This window comes from Dunckerocampus dactyliophorus, chromosome 1 (genome assembly GCF_027744805.1).
Source record: "Dunckerocampus dactyliophorus isolate RoL2022-P2 chromosome 1, RoL_Ddac_1.1, whole genome shotgun sequence".
Classification (NCBI taxonomy): Eukaryota; Metazoa; Chordata; class Actinopteri; order Syngnathiformes; family Syngnathidae; genus Dunckerocampus; species Dunckerocampus dactyliophorus.
Window position 1 is genome coordinate 27,208,629 of NC_072819.1, and position 25,585 is coordinate 27,234,213.

At 39.6% G+C, this 25,585-nt stretch overlaps 1 protein-coding gene across 1 annotated transcript; it reads left to right on the plus strand.

Moving 5' to 3' along the window:
- The first annotated feature begins 4,535 nt into the window (after positions 1-4,535).
- Positions 4,536-24,072, plus strand: edn3b (endothelin 3b). The gene is made up of 4 exons (XM_054783504.1): positions 4,536-4,878; positions 4,977-5,181; positions 20,343-20,501; positions 22,353-24,072. Exons 1-4 carry the CDS (start codon positions 4,818-4,820, stop codon positions 22,405-22,407), a joined length of 480 nt encoding a protein of 159 aa, XP_054639479.1. The 5' UTR covers positions 4,536-4,817; the 3' UTR covers positions 22,408-24,072.
- Positions 24,073-25,585: the final 1,513 nt, after the last annotated feature.

Consider the following 25,585-nt stretch of genomic DNA (forward strand, 5'->3'; position numbering starts at 1 on the left):
TCACAATGGCCCTGAGCAGGCTGACTCTCCCTTGACTTGGATACGGAGGTCGATCCTGCTCCAGTCTCCTTAATGACGTCAGGAGGGAATCCGGAGCGGCGTGTCGGGCGCGCTGGACATCTGCTGATGGTGTGGTTGGGCTCGCCGCAGTACAGGCAAAGGCGGAGTCGTAGCCTGCGTGACCTCTCTGCAGCAGACAGGCGTCTTCCCCCCAGTTGCATCGGTTCCGCAAAATCCTCGGTGGCCGCCGTAGATGGGACTCCCTCTGTTCCGCTGGTTCCAGGTGTTAGTGGTATCAGCCGAGTCTCCTGACGGTGGTTCTTGGCTGATCCTGCAGGTAGTCCCTCACTCCGTTCACGATCACGTTCCCGGAGGCGATTATCCAGCCGTATGGCTAGGTCGATAAGCTCGTTGAGCGTGGTGGTGAACTCCCTCACCGCCAGTTCATCCTTAATCCGCTCGTCAAGAGCCTTGCGAAATATTCCGCGGAGCGCCTCCTCGTCATATCGGCTTTCTGCCGCCAGCACCCTAAAGTCCACCGAAAAAGCCGCTACCGAGCGTTTGCCCTGTCGTAGGTCCAACAATTGGTTACCGGCCTCCCTACTACGGATAGGGTGATCGAAGACCTGTCGTAGCTCCTCCAAAAAGACGGAATAGGAGGTACGCAACTCCGGCTTAGCTTTGCTCACCGCTATAGCCCACGCTGCTGCTTTATCAGTAAGTAAGCTCATTATAAACCCTATCTTGGCCTGGTCGGAATAGTAAGTGCTGGGTTGTTGGTCAAAAATCAGGGTACACTGGTGTAAAAATTGTCTGCAATCCATAGATTCCCCCGAAAAGCGTGGGGGGGGTGGGAGGCTAGGCTCGCGACTATTACTGCTGCTGGCGGCAGGTGCGATTCTAACAACCTCTGATGAGGGAGCTGCACCCTCCGACTGTCCTGGGTGAGCGCCAAGTCCCAGATGCTGCTCAATAGCACTAATGCTAGTGGCGAGGGCAGCCAGGGACTCCATAACTCCCCGGAGGGATTGCTCATGGCTGCCGACAAGCGCACCTTGTTGGGATAATGCGGCCTTGATATGTGCGAACTCTGCGGATTCCATGTTTGGCCAGATTGTTCTGTTATGAACGGCCAAGGCCGTGAGACAGGAATCCAAAAATGCAGAGTCGAATAAGTGAAACAGAAAAAGTCTTTAATACAAAAATGGACAACAAAAGGGTACCAAAAACAACACAAGAAACAAAGTACAACAAAAATACATCCGGACCTAGTCGCGGGAAATAGTAACAAAAAACACTGCTAGCAAGGTGAGCTGAGCAGGGAAAAATACGGACAAGTAACGAAAAGAGCTGCTAACAAAAAACTAGCAGAAGTACCAAAAATACAGCTACTGCTGAAGACGTCAAGCAGGCAGGTAGGTACTTACAGGGAAGCCGAGCGAGGGTCAGAAAGCCAAAACACAATGCACAAGGACAAGCTGGAAGGAGCTGAACAGGGTGTAGCAAAGGGACAATCTGGCACTGGATATGACTAAGCACACAGCTTAAATAGAACGACTAATCAGGCACAGGTGAAGATGATCAGCAATCAGGGTGCTCAGGAGTGTGCTCCAACAGAGAAGCAGTAGAAGGCAGTACCGCAGCACACAATCCTGACAACATGTCTTCATGCAGACAGAGACTTCTTGAAAATACCATTGATGTACGCTGAAATATTGGACCATAGTAATATTGTTATAATATTGGATTTCCCGTGTTTGTGCAGACCACTGTTGCCAACTCCTCAGTAAGAAAAGTAGCTATTGGCTGTCCTAGAAGTCACTAGATGACGACATTGGTTAATTAATTTGCATACTATTTGCATATGATGTAAGAGATGCTGTACAAAAAAAGCATAACCTATAGGAGGGACAAAAAAAGAGAGTTAAAACACCTTCATTATGTTTACAACTACAAATAAACACGATTCTTGGTTTCAAATTGGCCATCACTTTATCAAAAGAAAATAATTTTAATATTTTATCTTGATCAGAGTCTCTCAAAATAATCATTTATCACACAACTTTCTTCCATCACAAGTTCTGTCACACTGACAGGTAAGTGACAGAGTGTTGTGAGTAGTCATTTCATGAAGATTAAGAAACATGTAAAACAGTGAGATCCACCCCGGCGACATCATGCTATGCACATGTGTCATTCATGGATTCGTAGAGCTCAACTATACCCTCAGTGTGCCATGGGAGTAACACAAAACTCTCCAACAATGCCAAAAAAAGTCGATAGATTTGTTGCTAGTCGCTTTTGTTCTCGATTATTTTCTGTTATACCACCATAGGGGACAGAATTTTTTTCACGCCTCCTAATTTGAAATGCTATTATGATCCTGATTTATTTATTTATCTTTACTTTACAGACTGAACTCAAAACTGAAAACAGCCAAATGCAACAAAGTGGAGAGCAATGATGCGTACAAGTGTATTCAAGGGTCAAAATGCATGCTGAGTGTGAAAAATGTGTACATATTGGCAGGTCGGCACTTACCGTAAATTCCAGTGTATAATCCGCACCCACTAAATTGAGAGGAAAAAACAGATTTGTTCATATATAGTGTAAGATGCACCGGTGTATAAGCCACAGGTGTGCACGCCATAAAAAGTGATATTTAGTGCACAGAAAGAAGTTACATAGAAAGATTTTTTTTACTTTTAATAAAATATATATATATATGTTTTTTTTTCCAAAAAGTGCTTGCTTCAGTGCAAAACAGTGTTATACAGTGCAATACATGGCTAAGTACAAGCACCCGACTAATTAAAAATTGCGGCTAGTTAAACATTGCAAAACAGTATAAGGCTACGATAGCCAAACAGTGCTGAATAGTGGCTGGAACATAAATAACAGTAGACCTACCAGAAATGTTGTTAATTGCTGTCATCTTGGGAACTAAAGACTTCCTCTTCCGTGTCAGAATTGAAAAGCATCATAATTCCTTCATCACACACGTTGCAGATCTCTCTTGGTCTCTCCCTCTCTCTTTGGGTGTCGCTCTCCATGTCGCTCTTTTTGGCTAAAAAAATCCCCTTGGTCAGCAATTATTTCATTAGGCATTCCATCATCCACCCGTTATTGTTTACTTTCGCAACAATTTCTTCTGGAAGAGTTTCTTGTGGCATCGTCATCCCCTTAAAAATTACCATTGGTGGAAGTTTTTGTCCGTATGCTGTACAGGCCAGAACACATGTGAAATGCATCCTAGGCGGTATGCACCTAAACATGAGTTGCGACGCACCATAAACGCAAAGTTAAAGAATGTCTACATCCGGTCTCCCTTTTAAGCAGTCAGTGTTAGATGGATAGACACTTTATTCATCTCCCTACTATTTGAGAAGCACTGACTTAACGCATGTTTTTGTCTAATTCATTAACTGGGGGTTTTCTGCTTTTCGGCTTGTTTCCTAGCCCAGGCCCCAACCCTGATTCACTGGAGATGGAGATGTGACAGACAACATACCATAATAAAATAAAATAATATAAATAACTGACCTTCATTGATTTTGCTTTTTTATTTTTGTCATTTGGAGAGATTGGAGAGAGATATTTATTGTAGAGATGCTATTTTGTTTGTGTTTTTGAGGTGTACTATAAGTATACAGTGGAATGTTTTTTATGTTTCCACTGTAAAAAGTTATGAAGTGAACCACAATCCATGCTGCCAGGACAGTAAAATGTTCTCTTCCCGAACACAACAGCAGGGGAACCTTCAGAGCTGAAAGCCCTTGGGCTTGGTTTCTTATACAAATTAGGCATGGGTGGCTTTGGTAGTGCATCTCTGTCCAGGCTGCTCAGTACAATAAGACAATAATAATAAAGGCAGAAGAATGGAATGTACTGTACACTGCAAAGTCAGCTTTGTACACAGTATGACATCAAAGATATGGGTGAGTACACAAATTACTGCTTCAATGTCTAATTATAATAACATGAATGAAATTATATAGAATAAATGTTGTCAAAATACTATTAAAAACTGCAGAAGTATAAACAGTACCTGTTCATCATCACTGAAATCAGCACTGAAATCACTGCTATGTACAGGCAACACTTCATTTTTGCCTTCAGGCAGGCTGGATCTTTTCCAGGACTCCGGTTCTTATATAACACAGCACAGCACAACACCTAAAGGTTACATGTGATCTCTTCAGCCAGTTTTCCACATTGTAATCAGTGCACCTATTGAACCTAATGAGTCTAGAGTTTGTGCGTAGACCCTCATTACACACCATGACTAATTTGTAGCATCATAGAATATTACAGGGCTCAAGATACAGTATGCAGTGATTATATACCTCTCTCCCAAAAGAAATAAGTACCTATCTTTGTCATACCATGCATGCATCAACAGCAGCAGCTCAAATGGAGCAGTGTGTCTCACACACATTTGACAAAGGGAGTGGGAGGAGAAGGAGGAGGTGTGGGGGTGTACCCAAGCCTCTCCAAAACCCATCTATCTTTAATTTGAGGTTTAGAGGGCTGGCTAGAAAGTCGCTCTTTACTCCGCTTAGTGCTTTGCTGAGAGACTGCAACACGGGGAGCACTTACAAAGGGACTTTTAATGTTATCTTCGGCAATGCATGAGGGATGCATGGCATGAAGGCACAAATATGAACGGAGCAGTGGGATAAACTTATTTTTTATGCCTGGATCTGCACATGGACATCTGTGGATTTTTACTAGCTACACGTGTTGGATTAATATGACCACATCCCCGCATTCTCTACAGGCTCTACTTCTATTTGGGAATATTTAACTCAACGAGGATGTTTCCCACGCAGGAGAGAATGATGTTTTACAAAATCCTTGCATTGATTCTCTTACAAGGTTAGTCACATGAGCAAGCAGCGGTGCAAACTTCCAATTTCGTTTTTTTATCCTCACAATTTTTCTATCCTAATAAAATGTTTCCTGTGCAATAAAAGGTGTGTTGAGATGTGAGGCTTTGGTCAGCCCCGGAGGTGTCTCAGGCTACGGCACGGAGTTGACCTCCGGTGGAGTCGCAGCTCTAAAGAAGTCTGAGGCGTCGGAACCAAAGTCCAGATCTAAGCGCTGCACCTGTTATTCCTACAAGGATAAAGAGTGTATCTATTACTGCCATTTGGACATCATTTGGATCAATACACCTGAGTAAGACTTGCTTTGTTTATATTTCTCACTTGATATTTTTTTAAATAAAGTAGCCATCTGCCGTCAAAAAATATTTGTTTATACTGACATGTAAACAACGTTATGTAACATCTGGTCTATATATACAGTAGTTGCTACTGATACTTAGTAGACTTGCTCTCTGCTGGCAGCTTTGACAACTCACAGACATACAGGCATATACAGTACTTGTTGCTTATTCTTATACTAAGTACAGAGCAAGTAGATTAATTGAGTCGTACTCTGAACGGACTTTAAGTTAAAGTGATGTTTTATTTTTTTGTATTTTGTGAAAGTTACACATTAAAGTTACAAAAGACTGTAATGAGTTGTTAGTAATGTAATAGAAAATAGTAAGCATTACACTTTTTGTACAGTTTAAAATGAGTCAGAGCCCTGAGTATGAATGACAAAACATTTATACCTTTCTAATGGATATGGAAACTTATAGCATAATCAAGAACATTCTAATCAACTCATAAATAAGGACAGTGGATATCAATTAATTAAGAGAGTGTGTGAAGTTTTTTTTGACATGAAGCTTTGTGTAAAAAGTGTAAGAAATAAGGACAAGAGAGCATTTTTTTTCAATTCACATTTCCCCATGCAATGTCTTTTGCCACTGGCCTGGCCAGTGTATGAAGAATGTGGCGTTTAACTGTATATTTTGTCCATTGTTACTTATACTTTTCTTGTCATGATAAGCAAAATATAGACAAACAGCCAGGTTCATGTACAGTATATGCCTTATCAACTTTAGGATACTCGTTGCTTGCACAGTGCGTAGAACTTACATATAAAACATCTTACTGTTGACTAATACTGACAGAAACGTCGGTGTTTGATGGATGTTGGCCTTTCAATGTGTAGCTGACACATTGTTATTTGATTAATTATTTTATCTTATATATGTTTAATAAAAATAATACTTATAACTTGGATTTATATGGCACCTTTAAAGGGACCTAAGGACGCTATACAATTATATACTGTATATACACTATGTTATATATAGGGAGTATAATAGTATTGTTGTTATTGTATGCTTTGGTGAACAGGTGGTGTTTGAGTTGTCTTCATAAAAAAGGTTAAAAGAACATTAGCAAGAGTAGTACACAGGCGGAATTGAACTGTAAAGCCAGCAGTATAGCTCAGTGTCTTAGGACTTGCAGGGCCCGGAAGGATCGACATTTGCTGTAGAATGAAATATGAGCATTGAGACTGGTTGCTGGAGTTACTCGGTTTCCTCGCATGCCCTTGAGCAAAACACCAACTGCTTCCTGTAATCAGATGTGAGATATTTGTGAACTTACTCATACACTTTTACAACACTGGCAAAAAAAAAAAAATACACTCTGCTTTGTCATTGGGAATTTAGAAGGGCAATTGAATGCACAAAATTTGCGCAATTGTCTCTGTGCCACGCAACTAGCTGTCTTGCCTGCTAGGCAAACATTTTAGTAAAAAACGCCAGGGCTGTAATGCTGCTGCCATCAGGCACCAGACCAGGTCATTTTTCAAGTGATGGCAAGCCCAGCAGAAATTCCAGAATGTCATTGTTTGACACCAGAGGCAGGGGCATTTACTGCCAGAAACACGCTCACCTTTACACCCCTTTCTTTCTTTGTTGTCCTCAATTTTGTAGCGGCTTGGAATTAGCCTTCATCTTGACGATGTTAATTTCTTAGTTGAATTACCATGCAAACGACAGTCACAAATCAAAATTAGCACTGATTATTCCAACGGCCCCACGACCCTAATGAGGAGAAGCGGCATAGAAAATGGATGGATGGATATTCCAACAGCTGGGCTCAACAATACAGACATGTAGTCACATCTAAATTTGATTTTCTAGACTGTGTTTGCATTATGTACTTTGTCTAGAATCACACGTGCATTAGTGAATGGTCTAAAACATAGATACAACATGGCTAATAAGATTTTGAACAATCTACAAAGTTGGTAGAAATGTTCCAAACATCTCAGTAAAAAAAAAAAACCTGAAAGAGATAAAAAGAGCAAATAGATTAAAACGAACTGAGGTTGATGAGTAGCCAGCTACTTCAGTCACTTCATTTTCCTTTTGATAATGCTCCATCAGTCACTCAGGAAACTTTTGTTTCACTTGTTTCAGAGGCATAAAGGTGTACATTACAACTGAATTTGTCTTTTCTTATTCATAAAAATGCAGAGTTAACCTAACCATTGGCGTAAAAACACCCTACTTTGTTTGGGTTCTTCAAAAGGAATGTAAGCGTAATGGTGAGCAATTATTCATTTCCAGTGTTGTAAAATAATAAATTGACATTTTGAAGACAGAACAGGGAAACCATGTGTTTAGACATCACTACAGAGGCACATCATGCAGGGGAAAACGGCCCCCTGGTTGAACTTTCAAGCACAGAGAAAGGATGACAGGTAGTTGCACCTTGACTGACAAGCATGCTATAAGTTACTTCCGGAATGCACACTGGTCTGCAGCAAATTTGTTAAATTGATGGCAAAGTTCAGTGTGATTGCTGCGTTGATTTTGTGTTGATTTAATCAGACCGCTATCATCTTGGGTTGAATAGGATTGGTGGATAGTGGAAGCACAGTCTTTCATACAATTATTATGCATGTATGTATTATTAATCTAATATTAAATAAAGAATCTTGTCAGTATGATACATCACTATTCAGTCACAAGAGGGCAGTGACTTATCATAAAATCCATAAAAGGACACCATGCCAAGTCTACATGGTGTTAATGTAATTAGCAAACACTGTTCACACTAATAGCTAAAGCAAAATGTTCCCATGCAGGAACACAAAGTTACATGGAGTCGCGTAATTGACAACGACGAGATAAAAGCTCCTCTTGCCGTTATTTTTATTCACATATACGTACACCAAAATCTGAGTTATCTTCATACTTTCGTGATTAATAGAGATTGTAGTTTTTGAGTAATACTTCTAGCTATCTAATGGGAATAAAAGCAGTACCACTCAGCTTTGTGCTTGGCAAAGGTCATACATATTACATGGCTCCTAGTCGATCTGGAGACATGATCACTGTGGGAGAAAGCCAGAGTACAAATACACCCAAACACGCAAAAATTTGGATTGAAGCATTGACCTTTTGTTTTTTTGGCAGCCGAGTTACATCCGAACCACTAAGATGTCTAATCACATTTAACAGTTCACTTCTACTTTTGCATTTTCTCACAGCAAATAAAGAAATTCTGTTGATTGTGTGGAATCAATTGCTGATTAACTGTATCTTAAAAGCTGTTGAGGTAAAATGGAGTACAATACTTGGCGCCAGCAGAGGCACTGATTCAGTCTCAAAGTTGGGAGGTTGAGCTACATCCAAACAGATCTGTATTAGGGCTGAATTGTTTTGCTTTTTACAAGACTACCCTCAAAACAAGTTCCGTTGTCACCAATGTACAGCCTTTAGTAACTCAACATGACCACATTTTAATAGTCTTAATGCTTATAAAAGTATAAAAATGAAGACATATTTACATAAGAACAATTACAATTCTTTGTAATCCAATGAATTCATTCACAGACACCGACACCCAAAAATGTTAACACAAAACACTTTTAATGTACAATTATAGTTTAACATGCAGAAAACAATTTGAAAGGCATTTAAATGCATATAAATGAAGAACGGAAGAGATAAATGAACATTTCACTTTTAACTTTTACCAAAGACGGCGATGGCGAGCAGCAAGGGAGGGAGAAAGCAGAGATCAACACGGATGACACCTTCATACTTTACTACGAGTTAGTTCTTGAATTCAGTATGGTTTCTTATCAAAATGCTGGCACTTGCAAATGTATTTGGCTCCATGGTGAGTTATGTTGCAGCCGTGATCAATAAGAAAAGCAGAGACTCCCACTGATGATGTCATAGACATTCCGAACACAGTTTGACTCATACAGTGTATTAATAACACAACATATGTGGTCCATATTGCACGACAACTGAAACAGTGTTTGCAAATGGAGGCAAACGTTTTGCCACGTAAACCGAAAAATACACGAACCAAAGTTTCACTGTTCTGTATTCTATGTCAGTATTTTTTTATTAAAAACTTCCACTTTGAGACCCATCTTTGAAATTTTTTGTTTTTATGAACAAAAACACTGTTGGAGTGTAAAGAAGCAACCAAAAGGACATTTTAGTTCAGTTTTTGTCTAAACAGCTTCTAAGGAAACTGCTGTTAATATGAAAACCCCAAAGCAATAAAATACTCAGTCTCATCTGGACTAACAAATGTGTGCAGGTAATTCATCGTAAAGCGTAATTGTATCATAATTTAAACCACGACTGAATGTTAATTTCAGGAGCTCCCTCAGAAGGGTGATATATAACACACATGAGTCCTATAGTGATGTCCAGCAAGTTTGGACATGAATACTGCAAAGGAAGTGTTACCTTTAAAATGCATTCTATTTACAATAATGAGGTCACCACTCAGGACATAATCATTTGGTGGGCCAGAACGTCAAACTATACAAGGTTAACTCAGATAGAGGAATTTGTAACATAACATCTCAGTTGGCAGAGGCTGATTCCAACTGATTACAAGTAGCGATGTTGGAAACAGTCTGTCTATTAATGCGGGGCCCAGGGAACCACTGTTATATACCACACTTCAACAGTAACACCAGCTTATCGCCATGATTTTTGCTGCATCTCATCCACTTTCTGTAACTTTTGTCCGCAGGACAGAATGAAGAAGGTTTCTTTTGCGCTTTGTCTTTGCGCTTTGCGCTTTGTCTGTCTTCATTTGCCAAGACTGCTGTAGGGTATTCAGCTAAACAGCACAAATTCTTACTGTCTAGCAAGTCAGGACAAATTGACATATTTGAATGCCTTTGGCTGGATATTGACATAAAGTTCCAAATTCATGTGAAGACAAAGGGTGCCTTCGAAAGTGCAGCCTTGTGAACAGAAATAATTTGTTCCTCTTTAAGTAAAGCTTTCAAACAGATTCACCATTTGTTTTTTTTAATCACCTTGGGCCACTTCCAAAAAGTCCATCAGTTCAAAACCATACGCTGCATTGTTGCAACATTCCTGACTTTGTGGATTATTTTTGAGTTGTCTTATTTATTTCAGTTATAAAAGGTGGGGATCTTCAGTAATAACTAGCAGGATGATTTTACAACATGTCCAGTTTGGATGCATGAGTGGTATGGTATGGTATGGTATGGTTTATTTGTTTCAGACATTCTTAACAAGTTACATTAAGTAACACCATGTGGTACCATTTGCACAATTCAACATGTCCGTAAACGAGTAGAAAGAAGCAAAGCTTATTTAATCCCACCCCTTCTCCATATCAATTGCGGTACAGTCGTCCCTTGCACTTCGAATTTCGCAGCATCACTCTATCATGGCTTTTCAAAAATATATTAATTAATGAATCATGCTGTTTTGTGCTTGACTACAGCCTATTATTAGTCAAAAGATATGCATATTAAAACAAATTTGACATATTTTTTGCCTAAATTAGGCATTTTCAAGCATAAAAATGGCCAAATGAACCAAAATACAAATATAAGGGATTCAGAAGACATATTCACAGTCATTGTGATGATATATAGCATTCTACACTGGGTATTAGGGGTCGGTAATGTTACTGTAATGTTTGGTGAGAAACATAAGCAGCAGTCTCGATTGCTGGCACAACAGGCTTTTATTGCAGGTTTGAATTATCTCACAACAGGCACAATGATACCTAACACAGGCTACTGTTGCAACCGTAACACACGGCAAGCGAAAATTCAAAACTTACACCCCAGTGTCACTTCCTGTTTTCGCCCACTCAGCTCCCCAAGCACATTTACAGCAACACACACAAGCACGAGTACGTTGGTATCCTAGATCCACCATGTATAGGGCCCTATGAAATCTGTTTTATTTTTTCACAAATTCCGTTTTTTCTGTTTGAATTTTTTACAATTCCGTTTTTTAGCTTTTCCACTTATTTTACCAGCATAGAGTGCGTGCGATTTGGGTTATTGAAAAAAAAGTCCATGAATGAAATGCAAAACTCCTTCCATTTATTGATCACACATCATTGGCCCATTTTGTCCAGCAATTCAGAAATGGAAACTTTAGGAACTTTTCTAATGGGATGTCAGCTTCAGCACATATTGCTACAAAATCTTCAGCAAACTGTAATGCCCGTGCTTGTGGTTAAGGAAGATGTAGTCACAGATTTAATTCCAATCACGTTATTAATGTAAAATATTTTATGACACCCTTATTTTGTTACCACAATTAGACAAATGTGATAACCAGCACTCTTATTTTGAAGGCCGTAAGTGTGTTGAGAATGGCAATTAACGGTTGATACTAGCTGGGTGCAAGAATAAACGTGCCTCTCGTCTTTTTTCACTCAGAACCTGCACGTCATCAGCAAGCATTGTAAAATGGTCCTTACATTAAACAGGGTGAAAATATACTCCACCTATGTCCCGCGCACACACACACACACACACACAGCTGCACTAGCACGCTCTGCTAAACTAAGCTAACCCCGCTAGCTTCCATTCACGCTTCGTAACAGAGGAGTTTCCAAGGTTTTTCGTCATCGTTTCAACATGTTTAGTAGTATTTGTGATGAGATTCTGCCACGACTGAGCGGCCCGCCGGGGAAATAGAACTTTCCCTCTTCTCACGATGACATCATTTCATTCACATGTCACTTTCCGCGACATTCCGTGTTTAACAGTAGATTCCATTTTTATTGGCCAATTCCCCGATTCGGTCCACGATTCCGTTAACACAGAAATCATAGGGCCCTACATGTACATAAAAAAAACTCGATATTAAATTCTTGTTTTCTTAGTTTAGATAAATGCTGACTTACTGTCTTTGTGTCAGCTACTTGCGTAAGCCAAGCGAGGGCCTTGTGGTTTAGAGTTGAGGTCAAATTAAAAGCTAGCATGCATTCTTTGTTGGCTGCACGACTACAACTTAAAAACGTGACACCTAGGAGAACTTTGTTTGTTGCCATCATAATGATGTCTGTACATGTGCAAAATCCTCCAATGTTATTCAGATCATAAGCTCGTCCTGGCTTGCTCCATGCTTGAAACTGAATTTCTGTATCTCTACCTATATGCTGTAGCCTCATAGACATGTGGGGCTGGCATTGTATATCATTGCATCTGCTTTTCACTATATTTATAGTTTTCCATCTCACCCACAAAATGATTATGTACGTGTATATGTACAATGCTACAGTATGTGGTTAGAAGGACTAAAACCCCAAACCATAACCCCTCAATGGTTTATATGTAAGCAACTGATTTGATGCCAATACACAGTGGAGTGAAAAAGCGTTTTCCCCCTTTGTGATTTCTTAATTTTTTGCATGTTTTCACTTAAATGTTTCAGATCATCAAACAAATGTAAATATTAGTCAATGACAAAATAAATAAAATGATAAAACGTTGTTCGAGGTTTTTTTTAGAGGGCTTTATCGTTGAAATAGGTGGGTCCCATGATGTCCATTGTTAGCTCTGTCATCCTAACTCGTTTTCTCTCTTTAGAACGCACAGAAAAAGGAAAGAAATATTTGTTCATGTTTCACATAAGGATTGTGGATGAAAATAAAAAAGTAGTTTCCTTTAAATATTTCAGATCACAAAACAACTCTAAATATTATTCAACACGACAAGAAAAAAAAATCCAAACTTACATGGACCTGTGTGACAAAGTGATTTCCCTCCCCCTGTTAAAACATAAGTTATTTGTGGTTTATCACACCTGAGTTCAATTTCTCTAGCCACAAGGCCATTTTTAAAGCTTTGGGACTCCAGCAAACCACAGTGAGAGCCATTATCCACAAATGGCGAAAACATGGAACAGTGGTGAATCTTCCCGGCCGGCTGAACCAAAATTACCCCAAGAGGGCAGCAACGACTCATTCAAGAGGTCACAAAAGACCCCACGACAACATCCAAAGAACTGCAGGCCTCATTTGCCTCAGTTAAGGTCATTTTTCATGACTCCACCATAAAAAAAAGACACTGGGCAAAAACGGCTTGCATGGCAGTGTTCCAAGATGACAACCACTGCTGAAGAAAAAGAACATTAAGGCTCATCTCAAGTTTGCCAGAAACATCTTGATCCTTGTTCAAGATGAATTAAAACCATGAACCATGAACGATGATCCCCAAGACCTTGGGAAAATACTCTGTGCTCTGACGAGACAAAAGTTGAACTTTTTGGAAATTGTGTGTCCGATTGAATCTGGCGTAAAAGTAACACAATTCAGAAATAGAACATCATACCAACAATAAAATATGGTGGTAGTAGTGTGATGTTTTGCTGCTTCAAGACGTGGAAGACTTGCTGTGATAAATGGAACCATGAATTCTACTGTCTACCAAAAAATCCTGAAGGAGAATGTCTGGCCATCTGTTCGTGACCTCAAGCTGCAATGAACTTGGGTTCTGCAGCAGGACAATGATCCAAAACACACCAACAAGTCCACCTCTGAAACACTGAAGAAAAACAAAATGAAGACTTTGGAGTGGCCTAGTCAAAGTCCTGACCTGAATCCTATTGAGATGCTGTGGCATGACCTTAAAAAGGTGGTTCATGCTGGACAAACCCTCCAATGTGGCTTAATTACAAAAATTCTGCAAAAATAAGTTGGCTGGAATTCCTCCACAGCGCTCATTACATGTTATCGTAAACGCTTGATTGCGGTTGTTGCTGCTAAGGGTGGCCCAACCAGTTATTAGGTTTAGGGGGCAATCACTTTTTCTCACAAAGGCATGTAGGTTTTTTTTTTTTTTCTCTCTTGATAATAAAAAGCTTCATTTAAAAACTGCATTTTGTGTTCGGTGGTGTTGAATAATATTGAAAGTTGTTTTATGATCTGAAACATTTAAAGGAAACTGCACTTTTTGGGAATTTTCATTCACAATCCTTATGTGAAACATGAACAAATATTTCTTTCTCTTTTCTGTGCGTTCTAATGAGAAAACGTGTTAGCATGACAGAGCTTACAATGGACGTCATGGGACCCACCTATTTTAATAAAGGTATCATAAGGGATGAGTTACAAGTTATCAGGCAAGACGCCCCCTTATCTCCCTTAGTGCTTAACAGCACAAGAGCACAAGACTTGTGCTCCCCATTGAGCTGGTAAATTCAACATAGCCCTCAAGTAAAAAATGCTGAGAGCAAACGAGCAGCATGTTGAGTCTTCATAGTGAAGTTGAGAGGCAGTAGTATACACTCTTCAGTCTGGTTCTTTGTATTGGCTTGAGGCATTGTGAGTAACGCTGAGACTAGCAAGGCGTTGTGTTACTCCACCAGATAAATATAGTTCTTTGTATTAGCTGCTACAATAACAACATTGCTGTAGCTTGGTTAAAATACAGGTCAGTTATGTAAATCTGACCCACCACTTGTGGGGGCAAGCATAAGGGTCCAGTGCTCTGTGTTTTGCGTGGCGGTCGAAGGCAGGTGCCTGGGCAACCTGGTCTTTGGCGGCCAATTCTGGTTTTGGGACACGGAATGTCACTTCTCTGGTGGGGAGGGAGCCCGAACTGGTGCGAGAGGTTGAGAAATTCCGACTAGACATAGTCGGACCCACTTCAACCCACAGTTTGTGTTCTGGAATCAAACTCCTTGAGAGTGGCAGGACCTTGTTACACTCTGGAGTTGCTGCAGGTGAGAGGCGGCGAGCTGGTGTGGGTTTATTAGTATCCCCCCGGCTCGGTGCCTTTGTGTTGGAGGCTTCCCTAAACTTTCCTGACTTTCGCTTATGTGTACGCGCTAAACGGCAGTTCAGAGTACCCAGCCTTCTTGGAGTCTATCAGAGCACCCCAGCTGGTGACTCTGTAGTTCTACTGGGAGACTTCAACGGTCATGTGGGCAATGACAGTGTGACCTGGAGGGGCGTGGTTGGGAGGAACGGCCTCCCCGATCTGAACCCGTGCGGTGTGATGTTATTGAAGTTCTGTGCAAACCACAGTTTGTCCATAACTAACACTATGTTCGAACACAAGGATGTCTACAAGTGTACTTAGCGCCAGGACACCCTAGGCCGCAGGTTCTATAATCGACTTTGTAGTCGTATTAGCAGACCTGTGTCTGCATGTACTAGACACGCGGGTGAAGAGAGGGACTGAGCTGTCAACTGATCACCACCTGGTGATGAGTCAGATTGAGTGGTGGGGGATGACAGACCTGGGAGACCTAAACATGTAGTAAGGGTGAGCTGGGAACATCTGGATGGCTTGTGGAACTCGGCAGAGCTTCACCTGCATCCGGGGGAGGACGAGGATATTGAGCCCGAATGGGCCGTATTGCATGCCTCCATTGCTGAGGCAGCCGATCGGACTTTCGGCCGCAAGGTGGTCGGTGCCAGTCCTGACGGCAAGCCCCAAACCCGATAGTGGACACCAGAGGTCAGGGCTGCCGTCAAGCTGGAGAAGGAGTCCTATCGAGCATGGATGGATTGTGGGACTCCTGAAGCAGCTGACAGGTACCGGCAGGCCAAGCGGCACACGGCTTGAATGCCTCATCAGCGCAGGGCATACAGTGCTGTACAAGGAAGAGACAGAAACTGAGTTGTTTGTTGTTCAGTGTGCGTTCTATGAACAAATAAACCAACCACACACATAATAAAGAAGGATTCCCTGGCCGGAATCTGTCTATAATGTCTCAACTCAATTTTTCACAGCGATTGTGTCGCGCATGAATGCTTTGTTTGGGCACTCAATTCCACGTAATGATACGTGGGCAAACAGACTAGTTTGTTAGACATGTGGCTGTACGATAATAGAGACAGTGTACGAAAACGCAGACATCAATAACTTTTGTCAAAAACAGAATCCTACAAAAACCTGAGTGAGACAAGCGTGGACAGACACAGATTATTAGTATTAAGCAGCTCTCCTCTGTGTTGCCAGTTCAAATAACTACATGTACATTTTAAACTAATACTTAGGGCTGTCAAATTTTAATTAATCAGAGATTTCAAATTAATTAATCATGATAAATCACCATTTGCTGAATTATGCCAATTTTTACTGTATTTTAACAACAGAAAGATAAATGACAGGGCACGTTTATACTTGTATACACTACCGGTCAAAAGTTTTAGAACACCCCAAAAATAACACAGTTATTTGTTGAAATTCAAGTCGTTCAAGTCCAATGAATAGCTTAAAATGGTACAAAGGTAGGTGGGGAAGTGCCAGAGGTTAAAAAAAAAGGTAAGGTTACTCAAAGCTGAAAAATAATGTGTATTTCAGAATTATACAAAAAGGTTGCATGGATCACAAAATGGGTCAACAATTTAAAGCTGTTCTGCAGAAATGGAGGTTGATCAAGCCTTGGCAGTTGGTGCAACTAATTCCTAAAGGTGTTCCATGTTCTGAAGTACTTACTACCGCCTTTGTCTGCATTAAAGCAGTGTTGGGAACACACTGTGGTACTATACCCTCGTGAACATCAGTTGAACAGCATTGTACTGGAGAAAGTAATTTGTTGCTACAAAAATGGCAAGAAAAAAGGGAATTAACAATGGAAGAGAGACAGACCATCTTAACACTTAAAAAGGTAGGTTTTTCCTCCAAAGAAATTGGAGTGTTCTAAAACTTTTGATCGGTAGTGTATATTTTGTATGTATTCACAGATTCAAATTAACTGAAAATTTAAATCAAGCTAAAACATAGCACACGTCGGAAAATCTATTTACCTAACACTAGACCAGGGGTAGGGAACCTAAGGTATATCTCGGGAGCCAGATGTGGCTCTTTTGGTGACTGCATTTGGCTCTCAGATATTTCTTAACACCATCAAATTTATTTATTTTTTTCACTGTCCTTTTAAAGTTAAACATTACAGAAATCACAGTGTTGAAAATAACGTTCAAAATATAAAACTTTCTGAAACCATGTAATTTAAGTCGATTTGCATGTTTTCAGTGTATTTTCTGGGCTTTCTGAGCATACTGCAGCAGAGCTTGTTAGGTCTTGCTGTGACACAAAGAAAGGAGACAATTTTGGAGGTGTTTGTGTACATTCTATGAACCAATGACTGAGTTTAATGATTATGTTTTGCATCAAAAGTGAGTTACTTTAAGTGTAAACGATGAGAATATCCATGTATTGTTTTTCTGACCACATGTACTGTACATGCATAATAAAGATGTTGTGAAGATGTTCGGAGTGTCCGTGAATGCACCTCGCATGAGTGTTGGTCTGAGGAGATGTGAGAGACGTGTTTGAGAGGTGGAGATACAAAAATGGTGTTGGAATTACACCGCTGTTGATCTGTTCAGGTCACAATAAAGTTATAAAAGAGCGCCAGACTCTGTGGGGACACTACACTGTGCCTCCTGACGTGGTCGAGGTTAAGAGCGCTGTGTATATGGAAATACTGACAACCAGCTGTCAACATTTCCTCACATTGTATTGATTATAAATGATGTCTGGTAGGAGATGATGACTATCTCCCTCAGTATGCTGTGTAGTGCCTACAGGCACGGCAGTTGTTCCGGATTCTTTACTTATTGACTCCTCTCTAACCGATGAATTGCAGTATACCTGCCAGAGAAGAACAATAAACCACTTTTAGTTCCAAAAATCACCCGTGCAGATGTGGAGGGGGTTTCCTCATAAACATTTCCATCAAGCATTAATACCATTTTCCAAGTGGTTTTGTTTTTTCTTGCCGTTGTGTGTTTTTTTGTGTAGCCACTTCAAATTCCACAACGGATTTGTAAGCATTGAGAGAGAAAGAAAAAGAGAGAGACAGAGGGGTGAAGGGTGGGTGGGTGCTATGTTCAACATTTTACCTTGTAACGTGAGAAACACCCCTTCCACAAGCTCATGAGCTTTGCACTATTTGGGCAGCTTGATCTCATGAGAATTTAGTAGGATTTGGTACAAAATACAATGAGAAATGCAATTTTGATATATTCTGGGGGTAACATACAGCAAGAAAAGTGAAATAACTAATACCTCATACTGTTTACCTTATATAGGGTTGTTCAAAGTCTGGCCTCGGGGCCATTTGGGGCACACACACAATTTTAATCGGTCCATGACATACAAATAAAATGAAACACGTCCCTCATCAAAAGATTATGAAGCAGGATTAGGGTGACAAATAAAAAAGCTGAGATGTAAGCTGTTTTTTTTTTAAATAATACAACTGTTTAGCATTATCTTGACCTACATTGTAGAGGTTTTATTGTGTTTCATAAACAAGCAATCAAACAAGCAAACAAATAACCAAAGTGGCGTCCTTCAATTTTTCTGTATGCAGCCCTTGTGGATTTATAGTGGTGTGAAAAAGTGTTTGCCTCCAATGTGATTTTTTTTTTTTATTTGTCACACTTAAATGTTTCATATCATCAAACAAATGTAATTATTAGTCAATGACAACACAACTGAACACAAAATGGAGTTTTTTAATGAAACTTTTTATTATTAAGGGAGAAGAAAATCCAAGCCGACATGTCCCTGTGTGAAAAAGTGATTGCTCCCTAAACCTAATAACTGGTTGGGCAATCCTTAGCAACAACAACTGCAATCAAGCGTTTGCCATAACTTGCAGTGAGTCTCTTACAGCGCTTTGGAGGATTTTTGGCCCACTCATCTTTGCAAAATTGTTGTAATTCAGCCACATTGGAGGGTTTTCCAGCATGAACCGCCTTTTTAAGGTCATGCCACAGCATCTCAATAGGATTTAGGTCAGGACTTTGACCAGGCCACTCCAAAGTCTTCATTTTGTTTTTTTTCAGCCATTCAGAGGTGGGCTTGCTGGTGTGTTTTGGATCATTGTCCTGCTGCAGAACCCAAGTTGGTTTCAGCTTGAGGTCATGAACAGATAGCAGGACATTCCCCTTCAGGATTTTTTGGTAGATAGCAAACTTCATGGTTCCATTTATCACAGCAAGTCTTCCAGGTGCTGAAGCAGCAAGACAGCCCCAGACTATCACACTAACACCACCATATTTTACGCCAGATGTAATGGGACACACACCTTTCGCTCTTGGGGTAATTTTAGTTGGCCGGCCACTCCTGGGAAGGTTCACCACTGTTCCATGTTTTCACGGTTTGTGGATAATGGCTCGCACTGTGGTTCGCTGGAGACCCAAAGCTTTAGAAATGGCTTTATAACCTTTTCCTGACTGATAGATCTCAATTAATCTCAGTTAAGTTATGTTTTAACATAACTTAATAGAGAGGGGGGCGATCACTTTTTCCACACAGGGCCATGTAGGTTTTCTTCTCCTATAAATCTCCTATAATCAAAAGTTTCATTTAAAAACTGCATTTTGTGTTCAGTTGGGTTGTCATTGACTAATATTTAAATTTGTTTGATGATCTGAAACATTTAAGTCTGACAAACACGCAAAAAAATCAGAAATCGGGAATGGGGCAAACACTTTTTCACACCATTGTATATGCTTTTATATTGTTCACTACGCAAAATGACCTGCAGATTTATAGGTATAGGTTTTTATAGGTATTTATCTATAGGTTTATAGGTTTTTGTAATCGAGGCCAATGGCAAAACAAATTGTTGCAGATGACAATACATCATGTGATGTACGCTATAAAATACTAAAATAGGCTTTCCATCTCAGTGTGCTTCCTGTATTTTTCATTCATGAGCGCCCATGATGTGGACTGACATGGAGTCATTGTGTTGTAAATTCACTGCAGGTGGGGGAAACACTTATGTAGCCCGACATGAGTTTTGTCTGAATGGAAGTTACAAATCAAAGAAGAAAGTCATACCATGTGAACATGTGAAGTTTGCACTATATTGTTTTTGAATAGCTAAAAAAAGTAACGATTAACTTCAGGTTATCTTAGGTGGAATTTAATTCAGCTTTGATATTCACATATGTTTGGGGCCTGCCTTTGTTTTCCCATATCTGAATTCCATCAGGTACTTACTTAAAGCATATGTTGGAATACATGTAACGTGGAAATGACCCTCCTATGGACGCATGCCTGATGCGCAGCTAATGCAGTCTCTATCATAGGTGGTTCATTGACACGCTGTCTCATTTATCTTGTGTTAGAATATCTGTGTATTTGTTTTGGCACATTGAACAATGTGGCTTTTTGTTTGTGCAAACCTCCAGACGCACAGTTCCATATGGAATGTCGAGCTACCAAGGAGCTCCGCGACTCCGACGTGCAATTGCTGGACAACCAAATGAGCACGAGCAGACAAACACTCAGCGTTGCGTTTGTGCTTCCCTTGATGCAGACCCAGAGTGCCATCAATTTTGTCAGCCAAGGTTAGTCTTATTTACTTTTCACTCTCTTTTCTCATTATTAAATCATCTACCAAGCCAGTCATGGATTCATTAGTAAAAGACAGTTGTATTAGGAACCTTACTCAACATCAAGCATGGTCTACTCACAGTTAGAATACAATGAAACCAGAACTTCACAGTCCAAACTGAAAGTTTCCAAAAAAAAAACCTAAGATGGAATGTAAACTTTGCACTCATCCATTGAAAGTCCAAAATATTCAAGTATGTCTAAACTAAATATGTATGTAAGGTCTGCCAGCAGAGCTCCACTTTGATGTACTCAAGGGGGAATGTTGCTTTTGTGCTCACGTGCATCAACACGCATGATTTATTGCAACATAAATACCAGCTGTGGTCAAGAATGATACTTATAGAAGCTATAGATATATGATGTGGAAGCTTCCCCAGTGGAGATAGACTCCTTCCTGAAATAGGACATAGTTTTTCATAGCAATTTCACCTTGCAAGAACGTGCATATAATGTAGATTATGCATGACATTTTTAAGGGTTGAGTTTAATTGTTTAAAGGTAACCATCATGACATAGAATAAATAGTTGTGGTGGTTATTTACCGTACACAAAATCATGTATTTTGTAGATAAAGATTTTTACTGAAGTTTGCACACCGATGAGACAGGCCAGAGCCTTTTAGGTGTTTGGGATTTTATTTGGGGATTTCTTACAAGAGCTCTGTCAAGATAGTCTCATAATACCATTGTTATTGGAGCTTTGATAACTCCACAGTTCATAAGTTGGAAAGGTTATGTTACAGAACCTCATCAGTCATCCTTCTTCACAAATGCCTGGATACATTGAAGATGCCAAAATGCTCATAAAACATGTGCGTGTAAATGCCGAAATATGATCTCTCCAATCGGAAATGCCAAAGAAGTAAGTGAGGACTGATGAATATTAGATGAGGGCTACAATTTTGGTAATCCATCACAGAGGCAGTAATGCAATATCCATGGACCAATATGCCTCCTAACCTTTACATATACAGTATTTATATATTTAGAAAGTGCTCTGAGGCAACGCCATGACATCAGTGCTCTTCTGGCTTAATCTCACCTTTGATCTCCTTGCAGTAAAGGCCAGTATTTCAAAACTGATCATATTAATAACCAAAGAGAAATGATAACGCTATTATCCATTGCCACTGGATGCCGTTGGATTCAGAAATTGCAAAGTGAATGCTGAGAGATGCTGAGCTGAAACACCAAAGAAAGGAAAGGTTTACCGATAGTGTCGCAAAGCCAGATTTATTTTTTTTTGCAAAGCTGGCCTCCGTGAAGTACATGGGACAGACTCATCTAACTAGGTGCGGGTCATAGGCAGTATCATGGCCTTGAAGAAGGAGGTTTCATCAAAACTCAGAACTTCAAAAGAAACCATTTAAGGTTGTTTGCAATAAATTGCTTACTCAGATTTTTTTTTTGCATTTTGAAGCTCTACTTAGAACCTACGTAAGATCCAACAGTGTAAAATGTAAATTATTGCCATTTTTTATCTTAAAATATTAATCAGGAGTGTGTTTTTCTCACATTTGGTGCTCACAAACAGGGACGGGACACATTTTACTGTTATAACCATGCATAATACGTAGACAATTGTTGACATGAGGTTTTTCTTTTAACACAAATTAGTTAAGACTAAATTAATAGGGTCACTGCTGGTTGTATCGGCGATGACATCAGAGCAATAAGATACTAAGTGCTTTAAGGTGATGTCATGGCATCATTGTTTTCCTTTCCTGTTGAAAGGGATTTAAGATAATTGAGCAGCCAAGTGAAGTTTAGGTCCTGATTTAATTTGCTGTCTTCCTATCCAAGCTCCCTGCGCAGTGGACCAAACAGGAGTCTTCACCGAGTCCCAGGACCCGGCTGACAGTTGGACACCTCCTGATCTCCTGCTGTTTTCTTCAGGGAGCAGATCCTTCCCTTGTCTTCAGTCCCATCATTCTCTGTTTGGCACACTTGCTTCCACAGGTACACTCAGTCAAGGAAAGAACTTTGGAGTTTGACACTGTCGACATTCCTGAGAATCATAACTCTTGGAGCAAGTTCCATCAGGCCGAGTGGTTGTAACAACTCTCAGCAAATTTGATACAGACCCCTGGAGGCTATGCTTTTTTGTTCCCTCCTCTGAGCCGCATAAGGATTACTTTCACCTTGAAAATATCCTGTGACCTTATGACAGGCTCATTCAGACTCTCTCTCTGTATTCATATCTGCTACCATATTGTGGACTACATTAAGACTCTGTGCTGTATCAATATACAAAGGATGACATTTCTCCATAGATGGTGGGAAACAAAATGTGCCAAGTAGTGAAGGAAAGTACCGGAACAAGGCAAAATGATGATAAATAAACAACAATAAGGCAATTTTATATATCGCTGTCTTTTCTGATGACATTTTTCACAGAAATAATGTAAAATATATAAATAATATTAATTCTAAAAAGCTCTGTTTGCAAGAGGAATGTGATGTCATTTTACCTGTGTAGATAATATAATTCAGCTTCATTTGAATTGAGAAATTAGCTGTTAAGAGTGCAGTGATATGTTCTAGTATACAGCTAACAAGAACAACATTGAGAGAGATGACTAGAACAATGGTGCTACATAGGTTAAAAAAAAGTGTAGTCACAGGGTGATGTACATAGGCTAATTTATACAGGATTTAGCTATTGAATTTTTGGGGATTTTCACAAATGATGTACAACAATTAGAAATGCACATTTCCATTAGAATTGAATGACCTTGAGGGAGGTGTCAACAGTATAAAAACCTGGTTTTGTGAGAACGTTTTTCGAAAATCATGGAAAGACACCAGCAACGGCTTATATGTGCAATGCTTGTTGAATTACTGGAGGGCATTACTTAAATATTTCTATTAAGATAGACTCTTACTCTGAGGCTGGAGAAAAATGTGTTGCCCAAGGCCTCAACAGACTGTGGTTCTAGAACTTTGAATTCTAAGTATCGAGCTTATCAACTGAGGAAAAAATAGGGTGGCTACGTTCCTTTAGCCTCTGGGGCTAGAATTCCTTTCCCGACGAGTAATTAAATCCTTCCTCCACTGTGCCTTACTACTATGGCTCTCTTGTCCACTTTTACAAGACCATTGACAAACACAGAGCAAACAATATTTACTTATTTATCTTCAAATACTATAATGCTGACAATTGTAACTGGATATTGTATCTTTTTTATGCTGGCTAAGTTAACTGTGCTCCAAATAATGAGGAGAGAGTAAGAGACAGCGAGAAAAGGAGCACTCAATATAGTGTAAGTGGGTCCGCAACCTTATACTGGGGTTACAGTCTTGATGCGTATTTATGATAATGTTGCCAGATTTCTTGCCAAGGTTCCATCATTACATTTGGAAGAGTATTCAGTACAGTATAATGCAAAGAAAGTTATAATAAAACAACAAAGAAACTGGCTGCTTACTATTGGATTTGTGTGCATCCCTCAACATGGATTTTACAGTGGTCCTAAAACATGTATACTGGAATAAAATTTTAAAAAGTAATACTTTTATAATAATAAAGGGGAAATTGAATTTACATTCTGCTGTACATATGTTGTGTTACACACCACACAGAGCTAGACCACAAACATGCAAGCACGCAAGGACAGATGATATGAAGAGACATACAAATGGTGACAGCGCCCCCGAGCTGTGCCTTGCTCAAAGGCACCTTGACAGTAATCAGGACGAATCTCTCCAAGAACTATTTCCAATTTGTTTTACCGATCACATGGATTAACTGTACATTTTTGAATGTATTTATTGTGAGTGGTATTGGTCAGCAGTGCCGTTACAATTCCAAGGATCTGTGGCAAATAAAATAAATAAGGTATTAAATAAATAAATAAATAAATAAGGTATTAAATAGGTATTAAAAAATAAACATTTGGGCGCAATGTCTTTTTTTTACTTTATATGTGATTTTTCTACGATTTGACACATACCTGAATAGATTGCAGATTACACAAGCTTCTAGCTAGGTGACAGCAGTGCTCAAACCAATCAGCAGGTTCCCTGTTCAGCCCAGTCAAACAAGCTTAGCCTGCTAACCAGTAGCATGTTAACATTGTTACTATGCTAGTTAGCATCTTAGCATTTCAGCCATTTTTATAGGTATAAACTTACATCAAGCCTAAGCTCTAGCATGCTGGTAATGGTAATGGTTTAATTCATTTTGAACATGCATACAAGTTACACTGGAGTCCATCACATAGAATACACAAGTCACAGTTCCACATGTCTAAAAAGGAGTAGGAAGAAGCAAAGCTTATTTAATCCTACCCCGTCATCTGTTTCACATCAGTTGCAATACATTTGTTCACCTCCTGTATTCCAGATTTACTTTTTGCCAACTGTAAATACCTAGGAAAGTGATAAGGCAATATAATAATGTGGTGCAATGAATCAAGGTTTATACTTACTGTAAATACATTATATAACAGGCTTAATGACAGTAATAAATAGATAATAACTGAGGGTTAATACTGAGAGTTAATCAGGGTTAATAGCTGACAGAATCATTTTGTTTGATAATGAGTGAGTACAGATAAATCTTCCCTGTACTTCTTCCTTGTACTTTAGAAACACCAACTGCTTTACTTTCTTTAAATCGCATGTTAGATTTTTTGTTTTTTCATAGATAAAAACTTATATAGACATATATAGTGTTTTCATGCTCTGTTAGCATGTGTTAACGATTAGCATGTTAGCATGCTAGCATTAGCATGTTAGCATTTTTGCTATTTTCAAAGGTATAAACTACATAGACAGTGTTTTCATGTTCAATGTTGACACGCTAACAGCATGTTAGCATTACTAGCATACTAAAATTAGCATATTCGATTTTTTTGCTATTTTCAAAAGTAAAAACTTTAGGGGTGTAACGATTCATCCGCTACGTCGATGCATCGATTTATATTCTTATCATCCAGCCACATCGATCTGTGTTCAACAAGTTTCCATTCCGGGCGACATACTGTATATTGATCTAACATCATTTAAATGGTAAGCGATTTAATTAATGCTAG